General features: G+C 38.7%; 1 protein-coding gene across 2 annotated transcripts in view; it reads right to left on the reverse strand.

Annotated features, from left to right (window-relative positions):
- SMG6 (SMG6 nonsense mediated mRNA decay factor) overlaps positions 1 to 22,154 on the reverse strand; it is a 3,859,488-nt gene that overhangs the window by 3,631,777 nt on the left and 205,557 nt on the right. For both annotated transcript variants that reach the window (XM_044054377.1, XM_044054376.1), the window contains exon 4: positions 327 to 437. In XM_044054377.1, the coding sequence (XP_043910312.1) occupies positions 327 to 437 (111 nt within the window). The remainder of the gene's footprint in view (positions 1 to 326; positions 438 to 22,154) is intronic.

A 22,154-nucleotide genomic window follows, 5' to 3' on the forward strand; every position in this document is an offset into this window, starting at 1 on the left:
GTACAAGTGACCTTAAAAACTAAGGGTGGGAAAGGGTTGCATACCCACAAAATCTGTTCATTTGTGCACATGGCTTTTACACAGCTGGTACATGTAATCTTATGCAAGGGGAAAGTGTGAAGGGGAAGACATGGATGGAAGGGGAGGTAAAATGTTAAATGCAGGACTTATTTCCCATCCTATCATCAAGCAAATGCAAGCAAATTGATCAGTTTTGTTTTTACTGACCAAAATGACTCTTGCTACAAAATGACAAAGTCCTATTCATCTCCCCCTCAGTGGGCTGACAAAGTTAAGAAATTAAGAAACAAATAAGAGTGCCATACCATTTTGCTCAGAGGTTTACTTCGAATGGCCATGCCGTCCATATAATCCTCAAGTTTGAACTGAAACGTCACCTGCAATTTCTGAAGTAGATTGTCAAAGAAAGCTGCGCCCTAAAATTGATGAGAAAAAGAAAAACAAACATTTGCAAGCAAAATCTGGATGATTCTTGGGATGTGCTATCAGTATTGTTCAGTTTATAAAAAACTGTTCAGTGTAAAATTTTCTTTTACAAGGAAGCCCAGTCGCAGTTGTTAAATACAAATACCTCCATGCATTACATTTTTAACCTGGTTGTTTATAGACTTAAATTTGAAATGGTATGTTGGTTAAAGGGTTGAAAGTGATACTAGCCAAGTTGTCAGTTGCTGAAAGTTGATGTACTAGACAGACTAGGAATTTTTTTCTCCCCATAAATGTTCAAGACAAAGTAAAATGTGCTGAAAAAATTGTAAAGCACATAAATTTTAGATGTTAGGGCTTCATCAGAACCATGAAACAAAGCAAATCACATGACTTATAAAGGCCAACAAATCACATGATAAATACTGATAAAAATTTAAACAGCCAGTGCCCCAGCTGATTAAAAACTTTGAATACTAAATACATGAAAGAACATGCATAAATATAGTCTTTAAAATATTTCAAAGATTCTAAAAATTTGCAATAGTGGAATAAGGTGGAAAAAATAATGAATAAACATAAGAATAGTAAACAACTGTTTACATGTGCATAAGTTACCTTATGTTAAATAAATTATACAGCAAAAATATGATGCCTGAGTTACAGTTTTGCTGTTCTCAACTATAAAAACTGGGCTTACTGAAATATGATCATTAAGACCCAACATTGTTGGGGCATTAAGTTTAAACTGCCACAACAGTTCTCTGTATTTTATGTGATTTTCCCAATGCCCCCACCGTACATCCCGAGTTACCACTCTGATTATACCAAATCTAACCTTTTTAAACTCTGTTCATTGTAAAGTATGCTTAAAAAGTGCATTGTTAGTATTTCTATGTTGGATATCATAGCAAAGTTCATAGATTCTTTTCTGGAAGGGTCTTTCAGTCTTACCCACACAAAATGAAGTACAGGTAGAACAGCAAGCCAAATAAATTACTCCTGAAAACAGACAATTTCCTTTAATAAAGTACACCCTTGAAGCAGAATAGTTAAGAGTGATGTATTCTTCTAAAATATACGGACACTGTTGACAACAACCACATTTTGTGGTGCTTCTCTATTCCTGTGTTGACATACTGTGATTCAAAAATACCTTTTAAATTTCTCCCTATTTTGTGAACAAAACTGGGCTCATTACCCAACATATTGTATATTTGATCATCTGTTTTAAAGATATTCCAGTTGTTCCTCACTATCATCTTGATGCCTTTAGAGTCAGCAATACATTTCAGCACAAAAGACCTGACAAAATCTGTATTTTAGTTGTTTTTTTTCCTAACCATATCAGCAGTTGGGAGTGTTAGACAACAGTATTTGATTTCAACAAGAATTTAATAATGGAACATATTTCACTCCATTCTGCAATAACTTCCAAATTGTGTGTTTTTTTTTTTAAATTAAGTCAGAGGTATAACCGCTTTCCAAGAACATATCAACTTACTGGTCTCTATAATAAAACACATTCTATCCAAGCTTACCAGTTGTCCCTTAATGATGTCCATTTTTAAATATTCCATTTTAAATAGGATGGCTGACAACTACTGAAATGTAAATAAGTGTTGGAGTGCGTAAGTCTTCTGTAGATAGGGGATTCTAAACTAACTTAATTCTTATAAATGGTGACATCTAAATAATTTATCCTATCTTTCGTAAATGCATATTTAAATCTAAGAAAGGGGGTACTCTTGTTACTATGTTCTGTAAAATGTGGGATATTGGCCTCAGATACTATAGAAAGGATGAATATGTTATCAAGGTGTCATAAATATCACAAATGTTGCCTACAGATGGACTGCAACACAAACTTTTTCTCCTGAGCATAACCAAGTTTGTATAAATGGGGACACATGCTACACCCATGGTTACAGTTTTCACTTGCCTGTAGTACTCGCCCTCCAAAAAAAAAAATGAAATTGTTGTATAAAATAATTTTCATCAATTCCATCAAAATCCTAATAATATTGTTTTCTAAATGCAATAACTCCAAAATCCATGTCATGTGCAATACAAGTTGTGATGCCCCTGCACTGGCCCAGAAATCAAGGAGCCTCAGTCCTCACCACTGGCAATAGCTAGGGGATGTACACACTGGGAGGATGACAAGCATACAGAGTAAAGAATGCAATTTCCCATAACAGCACACAGATCTAACAGTCATTCTGGGGGCTGGTTTCTCTCTCTCTCTCTCTACAGATCCCCAATAAGACTCCCCTGGCACAGCTACATGGTTGAGATCTCAGCCGAGTAGCTAAGCTTAGACCTCCAGCACCCTCTCTGTCCAACCAGTGCTTCGTGTCCCTGCCCAATAGCCGACTCACACACACTTTAAGATTTGATAGATACACACACACATTTGGGAAAGGCTGGCACAGGTTTATTAGCTATGCCCCCTTCTGCCTAGACTAAACCATAGTTCCAGCTATCACCGGCCACCCTTATCAGCTACTATAAGGCCCTTAACAAAGGGTGTTCAATCCTACTGTGTAATGTTACTATTAAACCAAATGGTAGTCTGACCAAGAGCAAGGCTACTGGAGTGGCCTGCACAGTGTCACCAAATACATATGCAAGTACGCTAAGAGCTTAACTATACCTCACAAATATCAGCCACAAATATATGTATAAATATATTCAATAATAAATAATAAAAGAACGAGACAACACTCAATCAACACAGTAACTTCAGAGTTCAAAATCACAGGAAATATTTTAAAACACTGCAGGACAGTCTCCAATAAATACAGAAAACATCTAAACTATTCTTTACTATATTCCTATCTATATCTAAAAGAGATACTATGCTCTAAATCTTACTTACAGACAGACAAGTGCAGATGCTGATGAGTGGATGTTCTTGCAAGGTCCAAGACAAAAAACAAAATGCACAGTCTCTGTCTAAAAGAGTTTCCAAATTAATATCAAACATCACTGCTGGGCCAGCTTAGATGACATCACTCTGTCACCGGACTTCAGTTCCCAGGCTAAACAGAAACTTAACAGAATTTAACATCGCTGTGTGAGAAATAAGTATCGCTCAGATCTTTGCAGATCTTGGAAGTCGTAAAACAATAAAATGCTTTTACATTTGAAACCTAGTAATTACTTCTCTCCAAGACAATACAAAAAACTTTTAGCTCTAGATACTGTGTCTGCTACTGAACTGAAACTGAGAGATAACATCTTTTGTTTATGGTCCAGCTATAAAGTAACTTATCCTCAACTATTCTTAAGTTTTGCAAGTTAATCTTCTATGTTCCAGCAGGGTATGCTGTGGTTACATTCTAGCTCAATACAAAACATACAGTTCTGTATAAATCATATCAATATTCACAAATGACATAGAATTATTTACAAAATTCCAGACAGCTGGGCTGGCAGGGTGACACAAGTAATCAAGTTTACCACATCTATTGTTAGAAAGAAGTATTCACGGTTTTTTTTCTTTTTGTTCAGCAAGTCGACTTAAAAATCCCATGAGTCTTTAAGAATGTGTCCATAACTAAGAAAAGAATATTTCAAGTCTATCAACACTACAAGAAAAAAGTCTTTGAATCCTGCACTGCTACAATTAGTCTATATGGAAGGTTCAATACACCCTTATGGACTTTTTGGATAACAAAGACTGCTGGAATAGAATGGTGTTTATTAACCAGAAAATTATAGTAATCAAGGAAAATGCAACCCTGGGATAAAAAACCCACTAAAAATAGGTTAATCTTTTTGTATACAATGTGTATCTACTTCTTTGAAACAGGTAAATATTTATCTGCGTCTTTTATTTTTTATTTATTTTTTATTTTTTATTTTTTATTTTATTTTTTATTTTTTTATTTTTTATTTTACATTTGTTGACCGGGCTAGTCTAGCTGGATATATGTCCATTTTCAGTAGAGGCCCGGGGAGAAAAGCTCCACACAAAACATAAAAGAACAGACTTGTTGATAAAAACTTACAATAAAATAGAAATAAACATCAGCTTGTTAATAAAATCAACATATATTCTGGAACTCAAACAGTTAGAGATCATACATAAGTTAGATCAGATTCACAATAATTTTACCTAGTACATAAAAGGATGTACAATATAGCAATTGCAATAGAGAATAAAGGTTAAAGCTTGGAGGGGTAGAGAAGTAGAAGGAAAGAGTGAGATAAATAATAGTGATGGGACAGGAGTCAGGATTGAGAGAGACAGTTAAGAGGAGGTGAGAGAGAAAAGTAGGACAGCAGGGGTGAAGAAGTAGGGTAGCAGCTAAATATTAAGCAAACAGAAGGGTTAAAGGTACAGAGTGGATGGGGTGAGGGAAGTTACCCTGGAGTAGTACAGGAACAAAGCCAGTGGTTATGGAAGTACAGTTTGATTTGTTTTTTGAAGAGAGGTAGAGATGAGATTGAAGTTAAGTCTTTAGGCAGCAAATTCCATGCCCTACCAACAGTGTTTGTGAAAAGGGAGTCACCAGCTACGTTATGGGCCTTTATGGGTTTGGTCATAAGTTTACAGGACGAACGAAGAGAGGTGAGATTGTTATAAGGGAGTATAAGTTGTGATAGAATAGGAGTGTTATTAGGTTGGTACAGTAGTTTGTGGGCAATTGTGAGTTGTGAGATAGTGAGATAGTTTTGTAGTTCCAGCCAGCCTAAGTGTTTCAGATTAAGGCAGTGATGGGTTCTAAAAGGTTTACTAGTGGCGAAGCGGGCAATGTTATTGTAGCAGGTTGCTAGTTTGTTAAGGTTAGTTTTCTTGAGGTTGGTGAAGATAGGAGAGGCATAAAAGAGAGTAGATATAAGATGGGTGTGAGCAATAGTAGCTCTTGAAGAAGGGGTAAGAAATGGTTTAATACGGTATAAAGACCCTATTTTTCTGTTAACTGATTTGATAGTATTGTTTATATGTTGGTCAAATGAGAGATTGTTATCAATGGTTATTCCTAACAGTTTAGTTGTAGTATCAGGAGAGATAACAGTGTTGTTGTTTGAAGAGATGGTGAAGTTTAGTGGAGGGGTGCGAGTGGTGGGGGTAAAGAGGAGAAGTTTGGTTTTTTTAGCGTTGAGAAGAAGGTACCGTCTAGAGAACCATGTTTCTACTGTGTTGAACATAGTTTGAGTTAATGATCTGAGATCTGGAGAGGAGGATGCTGAGCAAATGATGGTGGAATCATCAGCGTATTGAATGCAGGTAGCTTGAGGAATTACAGAGTGGAGATCATTTATATAGAAGGAGAAGAGGAGAGGACCAAGAATGGAGCCCTGAGGGACTCCAATAGTAATGGGCAGTAAGGAGGAGATGTGGTTTTCCCAAAGAATGGCTTGTTGTCTGTTACTGAGGTATGATGTAAACCATTTGATGGCAAGGCTATCAAATGAGAGTGATTCAAGAATACTTATTAAAGAAGAGTGGTTGACCATGTCAAAAGCTTTGGAGAGGTCAATAAATAGGGCAGAAGAGAGAAGATTATTGTTGCGATTGTTGTTAATGGTATCTACAAAGGAAAGGAGGGCAGTGGTGGTGCTATGGTGAGGTCTAAAGCCATGCTGACAGTTAGCTATAATATTGTGAAGAGAGAGGTATTGTAGAAGTTGTTGATGAATACATTTCTCCATAATTTTTGCTAAAGGGAAAGAAGAGCAATAGGTCTAAAGTTGGAATAGTCAATAGAGTCACCACCTTTGTGTAGTGGGATAATATGAGAGATTTTCCAGATGTCAGGGATGGTTCCTTCTTTGATGGTCCTGTTTATGAGTATAGTGATTGGGTAAGCTATTTCTTTGGCTGCCTTTTGAAGAAAAAGGGAAGGGAGTTTGTCAGCAGACGGGGTACAAGGTTTTAGTTTGTGAATAAGTTTATAGATGAAAGAGGTAGGAATAGGTTGTAGAGTGAAATTGTAAGAAGAGTTTACTGGATTATTTGGAGGATAGAAGTTATTATTGTTTAGTTGTCTAGCTAGAGTTTGAATAGTTTCAGTAAAGAATGAATTAAAAGTGTTTGCAGTTTGGAGAGGGGTGTCTGGGTCAGCATTTAGTGGGGAGGGAGTTTTAGCTGTTCCTGGTGAAAGGAGTTTATTGATTGAGGACCAAAACTGTTTGGGTTTATTTAAGTTTGTTTCTTGTAGTTCATAGTAGAATTTTCTTTTGTCGGAGAGTATAGCCTTTTGGTAAGATTTCTAAGATGGCGAAAGTGAAGCAAGTCAGAGTTAATTCTATGGGACCTCCATTTGTTCCAAGCCTTATTTTTGGAGAGGATTAGTTTTTTAGTTTCATTTGAGAGCCAAGGGGCTGTTTTAGATTTCATTCTAATAGTACGCTCAGGAGCATGTATATCCAGAATAGAAAGGAAAGTAGAATTAAAGAATGATACTGCTTCATTAAGTGGAAGAGTTTTTAAGGGGTTCCAGTTGCAAGCTCTGAGTTCATTTTGAAATAGGTCGATTTTAAAGTGTTTAGTGGACCGTATTTTTCTTATATTAGGGAGATGGAGATAGTCTGTCTTCTCCCTTATAATGTAAGTTAAGCAATGATCACTGAGGTCGTCAGGCATAGTCCCGACTTTGTAGGTGATGTTTTTATTGTTTATAAGAATCCAATCTAAAATAGTTTGTTTCATACTTGATATATTAAGCCTAGTTGTAGAGGTAATGGTTTGAATGAAACCATTTAGGTTAATGTGAGAGGTGGAATTGTTAGTATTGATAGTATTCCAGTCGATATTTAAGTCACCGAGAATTATTGTTTCTTGGGGGTAGTCTTGAAGCATATCAAAAATTTTACATACATAGTCAAGCTTGCCAGCTATAACCATATCACCCCTTTATCAGGTCTTATGACTCTGATGGAATGATCATGACTCACAGTGTGTAATAAACTATGTTCACTATAAAAGAAAAATTTTAAAATTTGGGCTGTCAGAATTTTTCATGGTTGTAAAAAAAAATTTACAACATTTTTCAAAAAAAGCAATGGTGGTATTGAGCCGAGGATTGAATAAACTTTTATTTTTAAATCTCATTGCATCAGATGTGGACTTCTTAATACCACAGTGGTGTAGCATGGCTAAATTTAATTTTCTGGTAAATAAATGCAATTAAACCATGAGATCAGGAATGTCAATCTTGATATGTGGGCTGAAGGAGAACCCTTTTTTAAAAAAACAGAAAAAAATATTTGTTAATGTCTACATGGCTATAATTAAAGATGTTAAAACCATTAAAGGTTAAAAGTTAGCTATTGTAAGATGACCGGATATCTTCCTGTCAATTTGATACAACTGTCTGTTCCCTCTCTTACTTCCCGTCTTTTGTTTCTTCCTTCATCTCCCTCTCCCTTGGCAACACTATCTGTTCAGGAAAATGGTTGAGATAAGACTGAGGGCCCTGATAGTTTTTTGGATCTGTTCCCAATTCTTTCTGATCTGCAGAGAAATGGGGAAAACTCTAAAGGGTCAAAAAATTATAGGAATGTTCATTACGACAGGGTTTCTGAGCCCATTATTGTGAAGTAGTATATTCTGGGTCATTCCTGCCATCCAGTACATGATTAGGTAAAGACCATACTACCAACATTATTAGTAGTGCAATAGTGTGTGTTATGTTTCAGTTTCTTAAATAACAATGGGTATGCACTGTTGTTAACATAAAATAAATTGGTAAGAGATGAAAAAGATTAACAAATTTACATTGCTTATCTATTTAAAAAAATATCACATTTAGTCTTATAATAACCACATAATAAATCACTTGACATTTTCTTATTTAAATTCCAAGTCTCTTCTAAATGCTTATTAATGTTGGACTTTTATATTCGGTGATGACATTTATGAGTTCAAAGCCATGTCTACCGAACACGGCTATAAATTCATGATCAATATCAGAGTCCAAACTCATGTCATTTGGGATTTAAAAAGTCGGGTGCCTTTGGGTACTTTCTTGGCATGCAAACATTGGTTTAAAAAAACATAAAATATAAAGGGTAAGAACAATGGTGTGTCTTCTGTTGTTAATTCAAGTACATTTGAAACGCCGACACAAGAGACTGATAGTCAGGTTAATAATGACAATGATACTAATGGATCAGTGATTGATTCCATTCGAACTGACGCAGATTTTTGTGTTGTTAATGGTAACACTAGGTGTGTTTCTAATGTTTCAGCTAACACTTCTTATTCACAGGTTGTTTCCACCAACAGTAAAGCTAGTCCTTTTTTAGTGGACAAAAATGGAAACAAGAAAACGCTGAGATGGTCAGGCAAGGTACAGACCAGAAGCAAGGCAAAAGGGAAAAACAAGAGGAGGAACTAAGTTATGACATCAAAGTCTGTAATTTAACAGAAGAGATTTTGCCTGCTGAAGTTCTTTCCTTGTTAAGAAAAGGACTTTCTTTCATTCCGTCTAATCATATTAACATTACTAAGTTAATAATAGATTTCAGGTTGTATTTGAGAAAATTAAACTTGAAATTTATTTTTGATGGCATGGTTGATAAAGTAGTAGTAGATGGTGGATGTAATAAGAAAAGTACATTCAATCCCTTACTCAACTCTACCTTAAATGTGTTTGGTAGGATTTGTGAGGAAGAATTCAGGAAAATGGGAATTAATCACGACACAATTTCGAATTTGTCTAGTTCTGAAGTTGAGGCTCTTGAGTTTTTGACTAAAAATAGACACCTTAGAGTCATGAAAAGTGACAAAGGTGGCACTTTAGTCATTATGAAAGTCACAGATTATGTTGAAGCTATAAGAGCCTTATTAGAAGAGGATGTTAGTTATAAAGTAGTAACTAGCAAAGATATTGAAAAAAGTTTTCTAAAGGTTGATGTATTATTTGACTTATTGAGTCAAGGTAACATCACATATTCAGAATACGATTTCTTGTTCACTGAATACCCCAAACTAGCTTGTCTGTTCGGTATACCAAAATTACATAAAATGACTGACAAATTACCATTCAGACCTATAGTCTCTGCAGGTTTTTCTAAAACCGAGACAATTTCTATATGGTTAGATAATATTTTAAACCCCATAGTACAGAAGACGAAATTTTATTTAAGAGATTCGTGGCATCTTTTGGAACTTTTAAATACAGTTCCAATTCAAGGAGTTTCTTTTTATTTTGCATCATTAGATGTTGTATCTCTGTACACTTGTATTGATCAAATCAAAGGGGTTGATTTATTAAGAGAATATTTGTCAGTACACACAGACTTGAGTAACGATAAGGTCAACACAGTTGTTTGTTTGATGGAGGTAGTTCTTGATAACAATTTCTTTAAATTTGAAGGTATACAGTACAAGCAAACCACAGGTATAGCGATGGGTTCACGAGTGGCACCGAGTTTTGCCAACTTAGTGATGGCTATGTGGGAGTTACTTTTTTTGGAGACACATCCACTGTCTAGACATCTTCTTTTCTATAGACGTTACATTGATGATTTATTTATTCTATGGAAAGGTGACCACAGTTCTTTCAACAACTTTGCTGAATATTTAAATCATTCCACTGATTAAATTTACAGTGGGTTGTTTTGGTAAGACCTTAGACTTTCTAGATTTACATTTGAGCTACAATGTTGAAACTAGTCAATTTGAAAGTAGCATTTATAGAAAGTCAAGTTTTACAAACCAATACCTACATTTTGACAGTTTGCACCCTACCTTTATGAAGTGTGGGGTTGTGAAGGGGCAGTTTATCAGGTTGAGTTGGCTCACTACTTGTGAAGACATTATTTTTGAACGAGGCAAACAAGTTAAAAAGTTTTTTTGTTGATAGGGGTTACAAAGATTTATGGCTTAACAGTATATTACCAGAAGTTTTGTCCTTAAGAGGTAATAAAGCTATTCCAATACTGTACAAGTCCATTAACGGTGATATGATTTCTAACATTGATAAAGCCGATCCTATTTTTAGGTTAGCTTTCCCTATTCCCATCACTGATGAAATGGCCTTTATTAGAAAAATTATCACTGAGAATTGGAAAGTCATTTTGGGGAACAAGGGTTTGAGTTCAATAATAGGAAAGGTACCCTTATTTACATACAAAAAAACGAAGAATTTAAAAATGATTTTGGAAAAAGGACCATCTAGTGTTACTGATAGATTAACTGATGGTACTTTTCCTTGCCAAAATTGTAAACAATGTAGACACATTTCTGGTACTAGTTCAGTTTTTTTTCAAACACTTGAGAAAATAATTTTTTATCAGGGGGCACTACACTTGTAAGACTAAAAATGTGATGTATGTTGCCCTATGTAATTCTTGTGAACATTTCTACATTGGCAAAACTATCAGAATATTAAACAAACGTATTTATGAGCACTTGTTAGCCATTAAAAATAAGGATTCGACAAATGCCCTAGCAAAGCACGCAAGTGTTTGTGTGGATTTCAAGAAATTCACTTTTTCAGTACTAGAAAAGGTTAAAGATGTTGGATTTTGTGGTAATTATAAAGTAAAACTGGAATGTAAGGAAGCTATATGGCAGATTTTGTTAAATGCAGACAAATATCCTGGGTTGAACGAAGCAGTTAACATCAAGTGCTTTTTACAAGCACAAAGACCCTGTTAAGGGACCTATGTCTTTATATATATTATGTTTATATACATTTTGACAATTGGTATCAATTTATTTTTCAATTTCATTATATACACACACATCATTATATATACATATATGATTTTTATAAAATGTTTTAAGAATTTTAAAATGAAATAAGTTGTTATTAACTTTTGATATTTGTATATATGTCTTTAAGTATACATGGAAAGTCAGATACATCTGATTGGCTTTTGTGGATCATGAGAGGATGTATTGGGACTATTTAAACCTTTTGTAATATGAGTATTCATTTTCTGAAGAAGTTCACAGGAAATAAAGGTGGACGAAACGCGTAAAGATTATTTGACTTTGAGACCCTTTGTTTTTTACAGTGGTAGTGTGTTCGTGTACGAGTTCTGAAGTTCGCATTTGGTTTTTTAAAAAAAACACTTGTCTTTTCTCAAGCAGTTTAATGGTAGAATCCAAATTAACTTCACCTCCATGAAAGTCTAGCTTGTGCTTCGGAAAAATAAATTCAAGTTTAGCCAAGTAGATAAATTGACACGTTTTCTAATCCCAGTTCTTAGGAAATCCGTTGGTGGAATACCTTTAGCCAGCATGCATGCAGCTGAAGATGAATTATTAGAAAGAAGGCTAGAAGTAGATGTCTGAATTTAAGTATGTGGTTCAGCTCTTAAAGCTGCATGTGTAGACCCTGTATGTGAAGAAGCCACATTAGTAGAAGTGCTGTTTTGCAATTGGTTTGTGGTTTGGTTACATTGCTGTTCAAAGGTTCATATGTAGGTACTAGGCTATCGGCCCAAGGGCCTACATAAGCCTAGTCAACAAGGTTCCCTGGCTTACGCCACCCAATAAAGTTATTTTCCTGTACCACTGTCAAGCAGAGACACAGAAGTGTTCCCCAGGGTGTATTTCCTATTTCCCATCCACTCATCAAGATTTTTCTTGAAGAGTGCTAATGAAGAACTTTGCTTGACATAGATGGGTAGCCTGTTCCAGAGTATGGGAAGTCTCTGGGACAGGAATCTATCCCTCCAGCATGTCCTGTTTATTGTGGTGACAAAGTTTAGGTCCCCAGAGCGTGTAGCTCAGAGGGATTGGGATTTCTTTAGGTGTAGCATGTCCAACAGCTCTGGGTTTGACATAGCTTTATATGTCAGGCAGAGATAATCTCAGAGTAGGCGATATGCTACGGAGTAAAGCTGGAGTTTTTTGAGGCGGTCAGTGTAGGTCATTTGTTTGAGGCTAGTAATCCTCTTTGTGAGGTACTTCTGTGGCCTTTCCAGCTGCTGCAGATGTCTTGAGAGGTACATTCCAAAAGGGGCGTTGTAGTCTATAATGGGTCTAATGAGTATCGAGTAGAGGGGAACAATGACCTCTTTTTTCCTGGATGAGAACTCTTTTATGATGAGGTGTGCCACGTAGAAGGACTTCCTGACTACTGTGGCGATGTAACTATCAAAGGAGAGACTACTGTCCACCTGGATCCCAAGGTCTCTTATCACACGTTTGGTGTTAAGTAGATTGCTGCCTATGTGGTAGTTCATGGGTACAGAGTTTTTACCAAAGGGGATGACACTGCACATTTTGGCACTGAGCTTGAGGCCATGGCTCTGACACCAGGCATCTGTCTCAGCGAGGCCCTTCTGTAGGATGTCCACATCATTTGGGGACTTGACTATGGCTCCTAGTTTGCAGTCATCTGCAAACTTCATTAGGCAGAAGCCTTCTGTGTTAGTCTGTACTTCAGAGAAGTAGATACCAAACAGGAGAGGTACCAGGACGGAATCCTGTGGTACTCCACTTGTCACTCTTTGAGGTCAGATTTGGAGTCTGCAACTTTTACAGTGTGGGTTCTGTCAGTGAGCCAGCTGGCAACTCATCTTGTGACGTAGGGATTTATACCTAGTTTAGTGAGTTTAGCTATAATTCCAGAATGGGGGATGGTGTCGAAAGCCTTGGTAAGGTTAAGATAGGCTGTGTGAACAAACTTACCCTCATCTACTGCTTTGGTGACTGCCTCAAAGAAGTCGATCAGGTTCAGGAGGCATGATCTGCCTTTCACAAACCCAAACTGGGTGGGATCCAGAGTTTGGAGGTTACCAACGTCTTTGTTTATGAGTTCCATGATGATATGTTCCATGGCCTTGCAGACCAGGCTCGTCAGGCTAATAGGTCGATAGTTCCCGGGATCAGTGGTGGCTCCCCCTTTGTGGAGTGGGATAACTGTTGCTGTGCACCATTCAGTGGGCACAAAGCCTGATGCAAGGCTATTATTGAACATGATGCTTAAATGGGGAGCCAGTTCGTTCTGTAAGCAAGAAGCTTGAGTGAGCTCTCCAGGTGAATCATTGGCACTGTTCAAACCAGCACTGGAACTGCATGTTAAAACAGGTGTTAAATCCAATTCATGAAAAACAGCATCCATAGTATAGGATCCCCACTGGACAACTGCCACGCAAAACACAAACTACAAACCAAAAAAAGCATGTGACCATGCAGCCTAGATGAACAGAGCAATTCAAAACCAAAGAATGGCTCGAATAGTATCCAACAAGTCCCCTTTTTTTCTTTTTAGTTGACTTGCAGGATACTACGCTTTGTGTTATTGGTCTCCAAACAAGATACTACATAAGCTGCAGAAACCTCAAATCTGGACAAAAACAACTGCAATGAAAACAAAACTGAAAACCTGAAAATGAATAGTCTACCTGGTAACATATTAAAACCAAAATGAAGACTGAAGACTAGCCTGTCTAAGTGCATGCAGTATCTGCAATAAAACTACTGAACTTCGCACATAGCTATAGGACCTAAAACCACAAATGACTGGATACCTAATAGATGCACGGTGAGGTGTTTAAATAGGATTTGCTGCTATAACACTGAAACTGAAGGAATACACTGTCCTAGAAATGTTACACAGAAGTTCAGATTATCTGATAAAGCTGTAGGAATCAGAGGCTGAAATAAAGGAAAGACTTGCCAAACACGAGGCTTCTTAACAACTGTTTAAAAAAAAAAAAAAAAAAAAAAAAACAGTAGACTTAGTACACAAAGTATGCAGGGAAAACTTGACATTTTCTGCTATATCAAAAATGGAATGAAAAGACGGCCCTATTTTTATGAAAGTACAGATAAGCAAATGGACCGATTTGCAGGGTATAGGGTAGGATGTCTTAACTGAGAGGGTATACTGTGTGTATGCTCCAAATTTGGCCACAAAAAAGCAATTGAGATCTATTTTACTAAAGACGCAATCATTCCAATAGAAAGGGCTGTTCCTGAAAATGTATAAGACAAGGAGAATATTAAAAATTAAGAACACCAGAGTGTTTACAGAAAATGATTATTCATTGTAAACCAGGCAGAAGACAAGGAAGAGTACCCAGCTACCAGTGGATGTAGACAAGTAGGACTGAAACTCAAGTTGCTATATCCAGCAGTCTTCAGAATATTTTTTCATGGAATATTAAAATATTTATGGATGCAGAACACGCTAAGGGAAAAAAATGTATTCAACAGTGAGACAAAGCTTCAGGGCACAACCACATGCCCTGCCTGCCTGGGCTTGATCAGAGCCACGTAAAAAGGAAGGCAGGGTATAAAAAGCTTGAGAGCTTTCTTGCCTCAAGAAGGGAGGCTGTAGCTCGGAAAGAAAAAAGCAGCAGCAAAACATATGTAACCATATACATAAAGGTATATACATGCACACACTGGCAATCTATCAAAAACAAAACAAGGGTGATAGCAGAAGGGAGGGGATGGGTACTGTACCATTAATATATGAGAACATTTATTGTTATGGCAAGTTTACTTGGATAACTGTACCATGTTCAACATTATACCAGTGTTGCAGTATCCTAAACTACTGGGGTACATTGCCATAGCTTAGGAAGATACAGGGAGGAGTAAAGGATTCAAGAATTCAGGAGCCCCTGAAAATGGTCCTACCAAACCTTGTTATGAACTTGAAAAAGTATTCCAGTTTGTAATGTTCTCTGAAAGTATGTACAAAGGACTAAGTTGTTGTCTCTAGAATATTTCTACAGTCCAATCCTTTCCAGAAAGCTACAGAAGAAGCCAAAGCCTGGTATAATGAGCCCTAACCCTGCCTGGAAGGGGCTTGTTATGGTGAGAATAGCAAAAAGAGATAGCATGAGACAATCATCTAAAAAGGCTCTACTTTAACCCTGGTTCTCCTTTTTTCTTACATTCATAGGCGTCACATAGCTGCTTGGCCTTCCTTAAGGATTTAGTTCAGTCCACGTAGTAACTGAGCAGCCCAAGGACATACACAGTGCCACTTGTATAGTCAGGATGAAGTAGATGAACACTGTGGGTTCTGTTTAAGCAGCTTTATGATATACAAACAAACATATATACAAACTAGTTGTCTCATGCAAAGATGTTCACACTCTGGCTGTACTCACAAAATGGCAGAAAAAATAGCACGTGCCTGCTATTTATATATGCACGTTCAGGTCTTGGAAATGCTTCTTAAAAGTACAACAGTTATGTTATTCTGAACAGAGTACTAGGATTCTTTCTCCTTTGTTTTTAGGTACTGAAAAGAATAGGACTAGCTCAAGGAAAACTCTGAAACTACTTTAGAAGTAATGAGTGATCTGTTCTCAAAGAAACTGTGTCCTTGTGGAAAATGAGGCTGGATTGACTCACCATAAGAAAGTACAGTTGTGTACACTTACCATAAATGTAGATGTTAGAGTGTTATTCACTGTTGCAGTCATTACATTTGGGTAATCTGCTTGCAGGTTGCCCTCAGTAGGCCTGATTAACAAAGTCTTGGGTCCTGCGTCGGTTGCTGTCCATTCTTCCATGATGTCAGGTCGTCAGGGGTATAAAACATGCAGCTGACGCCATTACATCAGTTTTTCTTGCCCCAGATGTTAGGTGCCCCCCTAATGGGGCGCAATTAAACATAAAAAAACATAAAGGTGTACCTCCAACAAAAAAGCAAATACACCAAAAAGGCTTTTAAGCATAGAAAAGGAAAGTAGAGGTATAGCCAAAAGATGTTAGGGGGAAGGAGGGAGGTTAACCAGGACTGCAACAGTGAATACACTCGAAAATCTACATTTATGTTAAGTGTACACAACTGTACTGTGTTCTTCGTGTTTTACTGTTGCAGTCATTACATTTGGGTAGATTCCCAAAACCATGGTTGGGAGGAGGAGTTTAGACAGCATTAGGAGCAGCTATAAGGGTCCTGCAAGATTGCAGTGGCAAAGCCAGTTCTGGATTTAGAGAAAATTAGCAAATGGTAAAGCCTGATGAAAGTATGTACAGAACTCCAGGTATCAGCTTCTAGGATTCCCCTGGTAGGAACGCCTCTGAGAAAGGCTGTAGAAGTAGATGCAGCCCTGGTGGAGTGAGGTCTGATCCCCTGGGGGATAGGTTTTCCATGGTGCTTGTAGCAGAAATGAATGCAATGGCTTATCCATTTAGAAATGGTTTGTTTTGAAACAGTCTTCCCCTCTGCCCCTGCAGCAAATGCTACCAGCAATTGTTCAGATTTTCTTTGATGTTTGGTCCTGTCTAAGTAGAATCTAAGTTGTCTGTGCACATCCAAGGAATGCAGAATCCGTTCCCCTTTGTTCTGTGGATTGGGAAAGAAGGTTGGCAAATGAATGGACTGATTTAGAGCCACACTGGATACCACCTTGGGCATGAAGGATGGACTGGTCCTGAGTGATACCCTGTCCGCATGAAAGATGATGAAAGGCTCCACTACCATAAGGGCCTGTAATTCAGATACCCTTCTAGCTGAAGTGATTGCTAAAAGGAAAGCTGTTTTCCAAGAAAGAAATTTTAAGTCTGCAGTAGCAAATGGCTCAAAAGGAGGGAGAGTGAGTTTTTCCAATACAAACTTAAGGTCCCAGGCTGGGGTTGGAGCTCTCCTGGGTGGTCTCAAAATTTTGGCCCCTCTGAGGTACTGCTAGAGCAGTGAATGAGAGAAGAGGGGAGGTTCTGTGTTATAATGAGCTGAAATAGCTGAGGCGTGGATTTTAATGGAGGAAAAAGACAGGGCCTTGTGAAACATCTCAATTAAGTACTGTAAAATCGGAGGTAAATTGGGCGCTGCTGTGCTCATCCCTTGAGATTGGTTCCAGGCACATAATCTTTTCCATTTTTCAGCATAAAATTTTTCTAGTACCAGGCCTCCTTGCCTCTAAGATGACATCCATCACAGGTTTGCTGAGGGATGGTAAGTTAGGATTTAAGTAATTAGCCAGGCTGCAAGGTTCAGTGTTGAAGCTGAGGGTGTAGAATCTGGTTCTCCTGCTGAGACAGCAGGGAAGGAGTCTGAGGCAGGTGCTATGGAGATATCCGTACACACTGCGCATGAGGGGGTACCAGCATTGGCGTGGCCAGTATGGAGCAATCATCCTTGGTTTGCCCTGTGACTTTTAGTAGTACTTTGCAGAGCACAGGCAGCGGAGGGAAGGCATAGACTGATAGGTTTTTCCAGCTGAAGGACAGAGCATCCACCTTCCAGGTTTGTTTGTGGGGAGTCCTTTTGCAAAATTTGTCCAATTGGTAGTTCTGGGGGGAGGCAAACAAGTCTATATCCGGCCTCCCCCATTCACTTGTCAACATGCTGAAAATCCTTGGTTCCAGTTTCCACTTGTGTGGGTCTATAAGGTTTCTGCTTAGTCCTTCTGCCAGTGTATTTAAATTTCCTGGCAGGAATTGAGCATGTAGGTGCACATAGTAGCTCAAGGCTGTGTTCCAGAATGCCATGGCTAGTCTGCAGAGAGGGTAAGAATGTGTACCCCCCCCCCTGCTTGTTTATGTACCGCATAACAGTGGTGATGTCTGTCTTTACCATTAGTTGTCCTGGAAGAATGTAGTCCTTGAAGGCTGTTAGAGCATTCTGTACAGCTAATATTTCTTTTTGATTGATATGCAGGTGCATTTGACTTTGGTTCCATTTGCCCTGAATGCACTTCCCTGCCAGGTGAGCCCCCCATGCATAGAATGATGCATCTGTTGCTAGGGTTTGGGTGGCAGGGGGTGGTGTGAAAGGTAGTCCCTTGTTTTGGTGGCAGGCCTCTGCCCACCAGAGGAACTCTAGGCGTAAACAAGGTATGATAGGAATCATTGCGTCTAGGCTGTGAGAATGCTAACTCCATAGGCTTTTTAGATACCACTGTAGTTTCCTCATATGCAGTCTTGCATATGGAATTAGAAGAATGCAGGAGGCCATGAACCCCAAGGCTTGCAATATTTGTCTTGCAGATAGCAGGGTTTTTGTGGCCACTTGTTTGAAGTAGGTTGCCAAATGAGTTTGCTTTTCTGGCGTGAGGTAAGCCAGCTGGGAAGTTGTATTCAAGCTTGCTCAAAGGAATGTAATTTGTTGACTGGGTACCAGTTGTGATTTCTTTTAGCTTACGGTGTACCCCAGACAAGTTAGAACCCTTTTTACAAATGCCAGATGAATCAAAAGTATGTCCTGGATTTCTGCCTGAATTAGACAATCGTCCAGATATGGGCATATTTGAATACTTCTTTGCCTGCAAAATGCAGTCACTGGAGCTAGGCACTTTGTGAATACCCTGGACGCAGTAGATAAGCCAAAGGGCAATGCAGAGAACTGATAATGCGTGTAGCTTGCTTTGAAGAGTAGGTATTTTCTGTGAGATTCCCTGATTGGGATGTGCAGGTATGCTTCTTTTAGATCTAGTGATACCAACCAGGCGTCTTTGCCTAGCATAGGAAGTAATTGGTGAAGAGTCAGCATCTTGAATTTTGGAATCTCCAGAAAGGTGTTTAGAGTAGATGGGTCCAGGATAGGATAACATGAATTGTCTTTTCTGGGTACCAGGAAAAGTCTCGAGTAGAAACCTTGTCCCTTTTCCTCTTCTGGCACCAGTTGAATAGCCCCAATGCTTAAGAGAGAAAGTACTTCTTTTTGGGCCTCTGCCCACTGATTTGGGGGTAGGTCCGGCCACCTGCTTGGTGTTGGCAATGTGTGGAAGTGAAATCTGTATCCCTGGGACACTATTTAAAACCCATTTGTCCTGGGTGATGAGTTCCCAATTCTTTACATGAAGAGTAATCTTTCCCCCCAAAGTGGCAGTCAGTTGATAAGTGCTTGGAATTTTTAAAAGGAGGTCATTGAGACAGTTTACCATTGGAGGGAGTCTTATTATTCCCAGATTTGGAAGTGGAGGCCCCCCACTGCTTAGTTCTGTGTGTCTCTTGGGACTGTAACCTGGGGTTTTTGCTGTACCTGGGTTTGGCTTGAGAAGTCCTGGAAAGGACCAATTCTTAGAAGGCTAGTGTCTACTAAATCTAGGAGGCTGAACTTGTAAAAATCGTTAACAGTTTGCATATATTTAGCTTCACCTGCCATCTTTTTAAGGACTTCTTCAGCCTTGTTGCCAAATAGGCGGTCCTGATTTAAAGGAGCATCCAACAATTTAGCTTTAACATGATCAGGCAGAGATTGCTCCTTAAGCCAAGCATGCCTTCCAAGCACAGACCCAGTAACAGCAGCCCTGCAAGAGGCCTCTAAAGAATCAAAAACCACATCGCAAAGTATGTTTTCCAACTTGTTCAGCAGAATGCATTAAATTCTGTAAGTCTTTATTTTCCACACAGTCAGGAATCAACATCAATTTTCTTTTTAAGTAGTCCAATAACATGTTACTGATATTTTAACATATGAAATTAGCAGTTTAAAGCTCTAATTGCCAAGGTTGCTGAAGTATAAACCTTTTTACCCCATCTATCCAGGGCCCTGGAGTCTCTATCAGGAGGGGTGGGATTTTTAGCAGTAGAAGCCTTAATGCCCTTGGGCCCCTGTGAAATAGTCTCTGGATCTGCAATAGAATTTTTGAAAAGGAACTTATGGGACTCAAGGACCTTGTAGTATCTGTCTGATTTACTGGGAGCAGGAGGCAGGGAATCAGGGGCCAAACTGGAGTCTGAAAAGGCAATCAACAATGTCTAGTACAGGAGGAATAGCCAAAGGCCTATGCTGAGGTAGGAGAAGGAAATCCCTAAGCCTCTTTTTGAATCAGGAAATTCCTGGCTTTCCCAGTGAAAATGCTCCCTCAGAGTAAGGTTTCCCCAAAAGAAAAATCCCAAGGAGGGGAAGCAGAAGGAATTGAATCCTCTGCATCAGAATCCTCATAAGTAGGTAAGGACAAATCCAGGTCATCAGAATAGTCAGAAAAAACAGAATCCTAATCAGAAGATTCATAATCAAGCTCAGCCCTAGGCCTCTGTGAGGGTGGGGGTTGACTACCCCTGATTAAAGTTATTAGATCTTCAGCCATTTTTATCATTTGTTTGTTTAGGCATAGAGGCCTGAGCGTCAGTTTTATAGACATGCATTGAGATTTAGGCCTTATTAATGAAGGAGGCGTTGATTTAATATGCAAGTCAGTAGGCCTGAATATACCCTCAGAAGCCGGTGCCTGCACAGCGGCTCCAGACCCATCCAAGGTAGAGACATCTGCGGGTTCCAACGTTGATGTATCTCATGGCATACCGGACTCTGAATGGGTCTCAGTAGAGGCCTGCGAATCAGAAGTAGCGGGTATCAGGGGCTGCGAAAGCACCTCACTGAGTACCGGCGAACTGTCGACTGGCTTAGGAGAAGCGTTGCCGGCAGTTTTGGACCTTGGTGTCCTGTCTCTGTCTTTATCTTTGCGTTATTTTCAGAATTCCAGTAGTCGGATGGCTAACGATGACATTTCTGGATAATTAAACCGAGAATCGAAATATTTAGAGGCAAAGGTATACCGACGACAAATATTGCGCTGATTAAATAAATAACAAAACCTACAACAAGGTACGTCGTGGTCAGGGCCTAGGCAAGGAATACAGTATGAATTAAAATCTTTATGAGGTATTTGCTTTCCATAAGTAATGCAATTATTAACTTTTACTGACATCAGGAAGGAGCAAGAAAAAGTTTCCTCAACGGGGTATTTAGCTTTTAGTTGAAGACTTTGGTTCTGAAACTTGAAAACAAAAATTTCAGGTGTCGGCCGACCGGCACTTGAGAACTGCTTCTGCTTCGGGCACCGCACGGCAAGAAAGACTGATGTAATGGCGTCGGCTGCATGTTTTATACCCCTGATGACCTGACGTCATGGAAGAAGGGACAGCAACCAACGCAGGACCCAAGACTTTGTTAATCAGGCCAACTGAGGGCAACCTGCAAGCAGATTACCCAAGTGTAATGACTGCAGCAGTGAAACACGAAGAACATTGTAACTCAGATACACTTCTTGCAGAATTCAGAACAATGGGTAACACAGACAAGTCAATAACCTGAAATTAGCCTGGTGAGCTGGTTCAAATGGAATAAGTGTTAGTTTTTTCAAGACAAGATTAAGATCCCAGGAAGAAGTCACTTGTTTTCTAGGTGAAAGGATATGTAAAACCCCTTTGAAAAACTGCTTGGCATAAGGACAGATAGAAAGGTTTAGGGCATATAAGCAGAAATGGCTAAAAGATGAATCTTGACAAATGAGTAAGAAAGGCCAGAGGATAATAAGTCACACAAACAATCAAGAACCAGAGTCATATACGCCTTAAATAGGTCATGGTTCTTAGAATGGTACCAAGTACAAAATCTCTTCCATTTACACACAAGACTTTCTAGTAGCAGTTGTTTTTAGCCTCCTTTAGTACCTGCTAAACATCTTCAAGAAAAAGGGGACCTGAACAGAATCAAAACTCTAACATTCAGGCAGTCAGCTGAAGTGTTTCCATGTTAACAGTAATTCCTGTTTTGTGAGAGTAAATCCAATCTTTACGGAAGCTTGCTATAAATGCCCTTGGCCAATTTCAAAAGAAGTGAAAACCACTTTGCCTTGGGGCCAAAGGAAGTCACCACCATTACCTTTGGAGAGTTGCCCTAGATCTCAAGAAGAACATGGGGTATCAGCAGAAAAATAAACAGAAACATTCTCATCAATGGAAACAAGAAGGCATCTGTCATCAAGGTCTATTTGTAAAGAATCCTGGAGAAGAATTTCTTTAATTGCCTGCCTTGAAAGGAAGCAATTAGATCTAGCTGAGGTATTCCCCATAGTCGGATCAATTCCTGGAA

The sequence above is a fragment of the Protopterus annectens genome, chromosome 13.part0 (assembly GCF_019279795.1).
Source record: "Protopterus annectens isolate FY-2018-M chromosome 13.part0, PAN1.0, whole genome shotgun sequence".
Classification (NCBI taxonomy): domain Eukaryota; kingdom Metazoa; phylum Chordata; order Ceratodontiformes; family Protopteridae; genus Protopterus; species Protopterus annectens.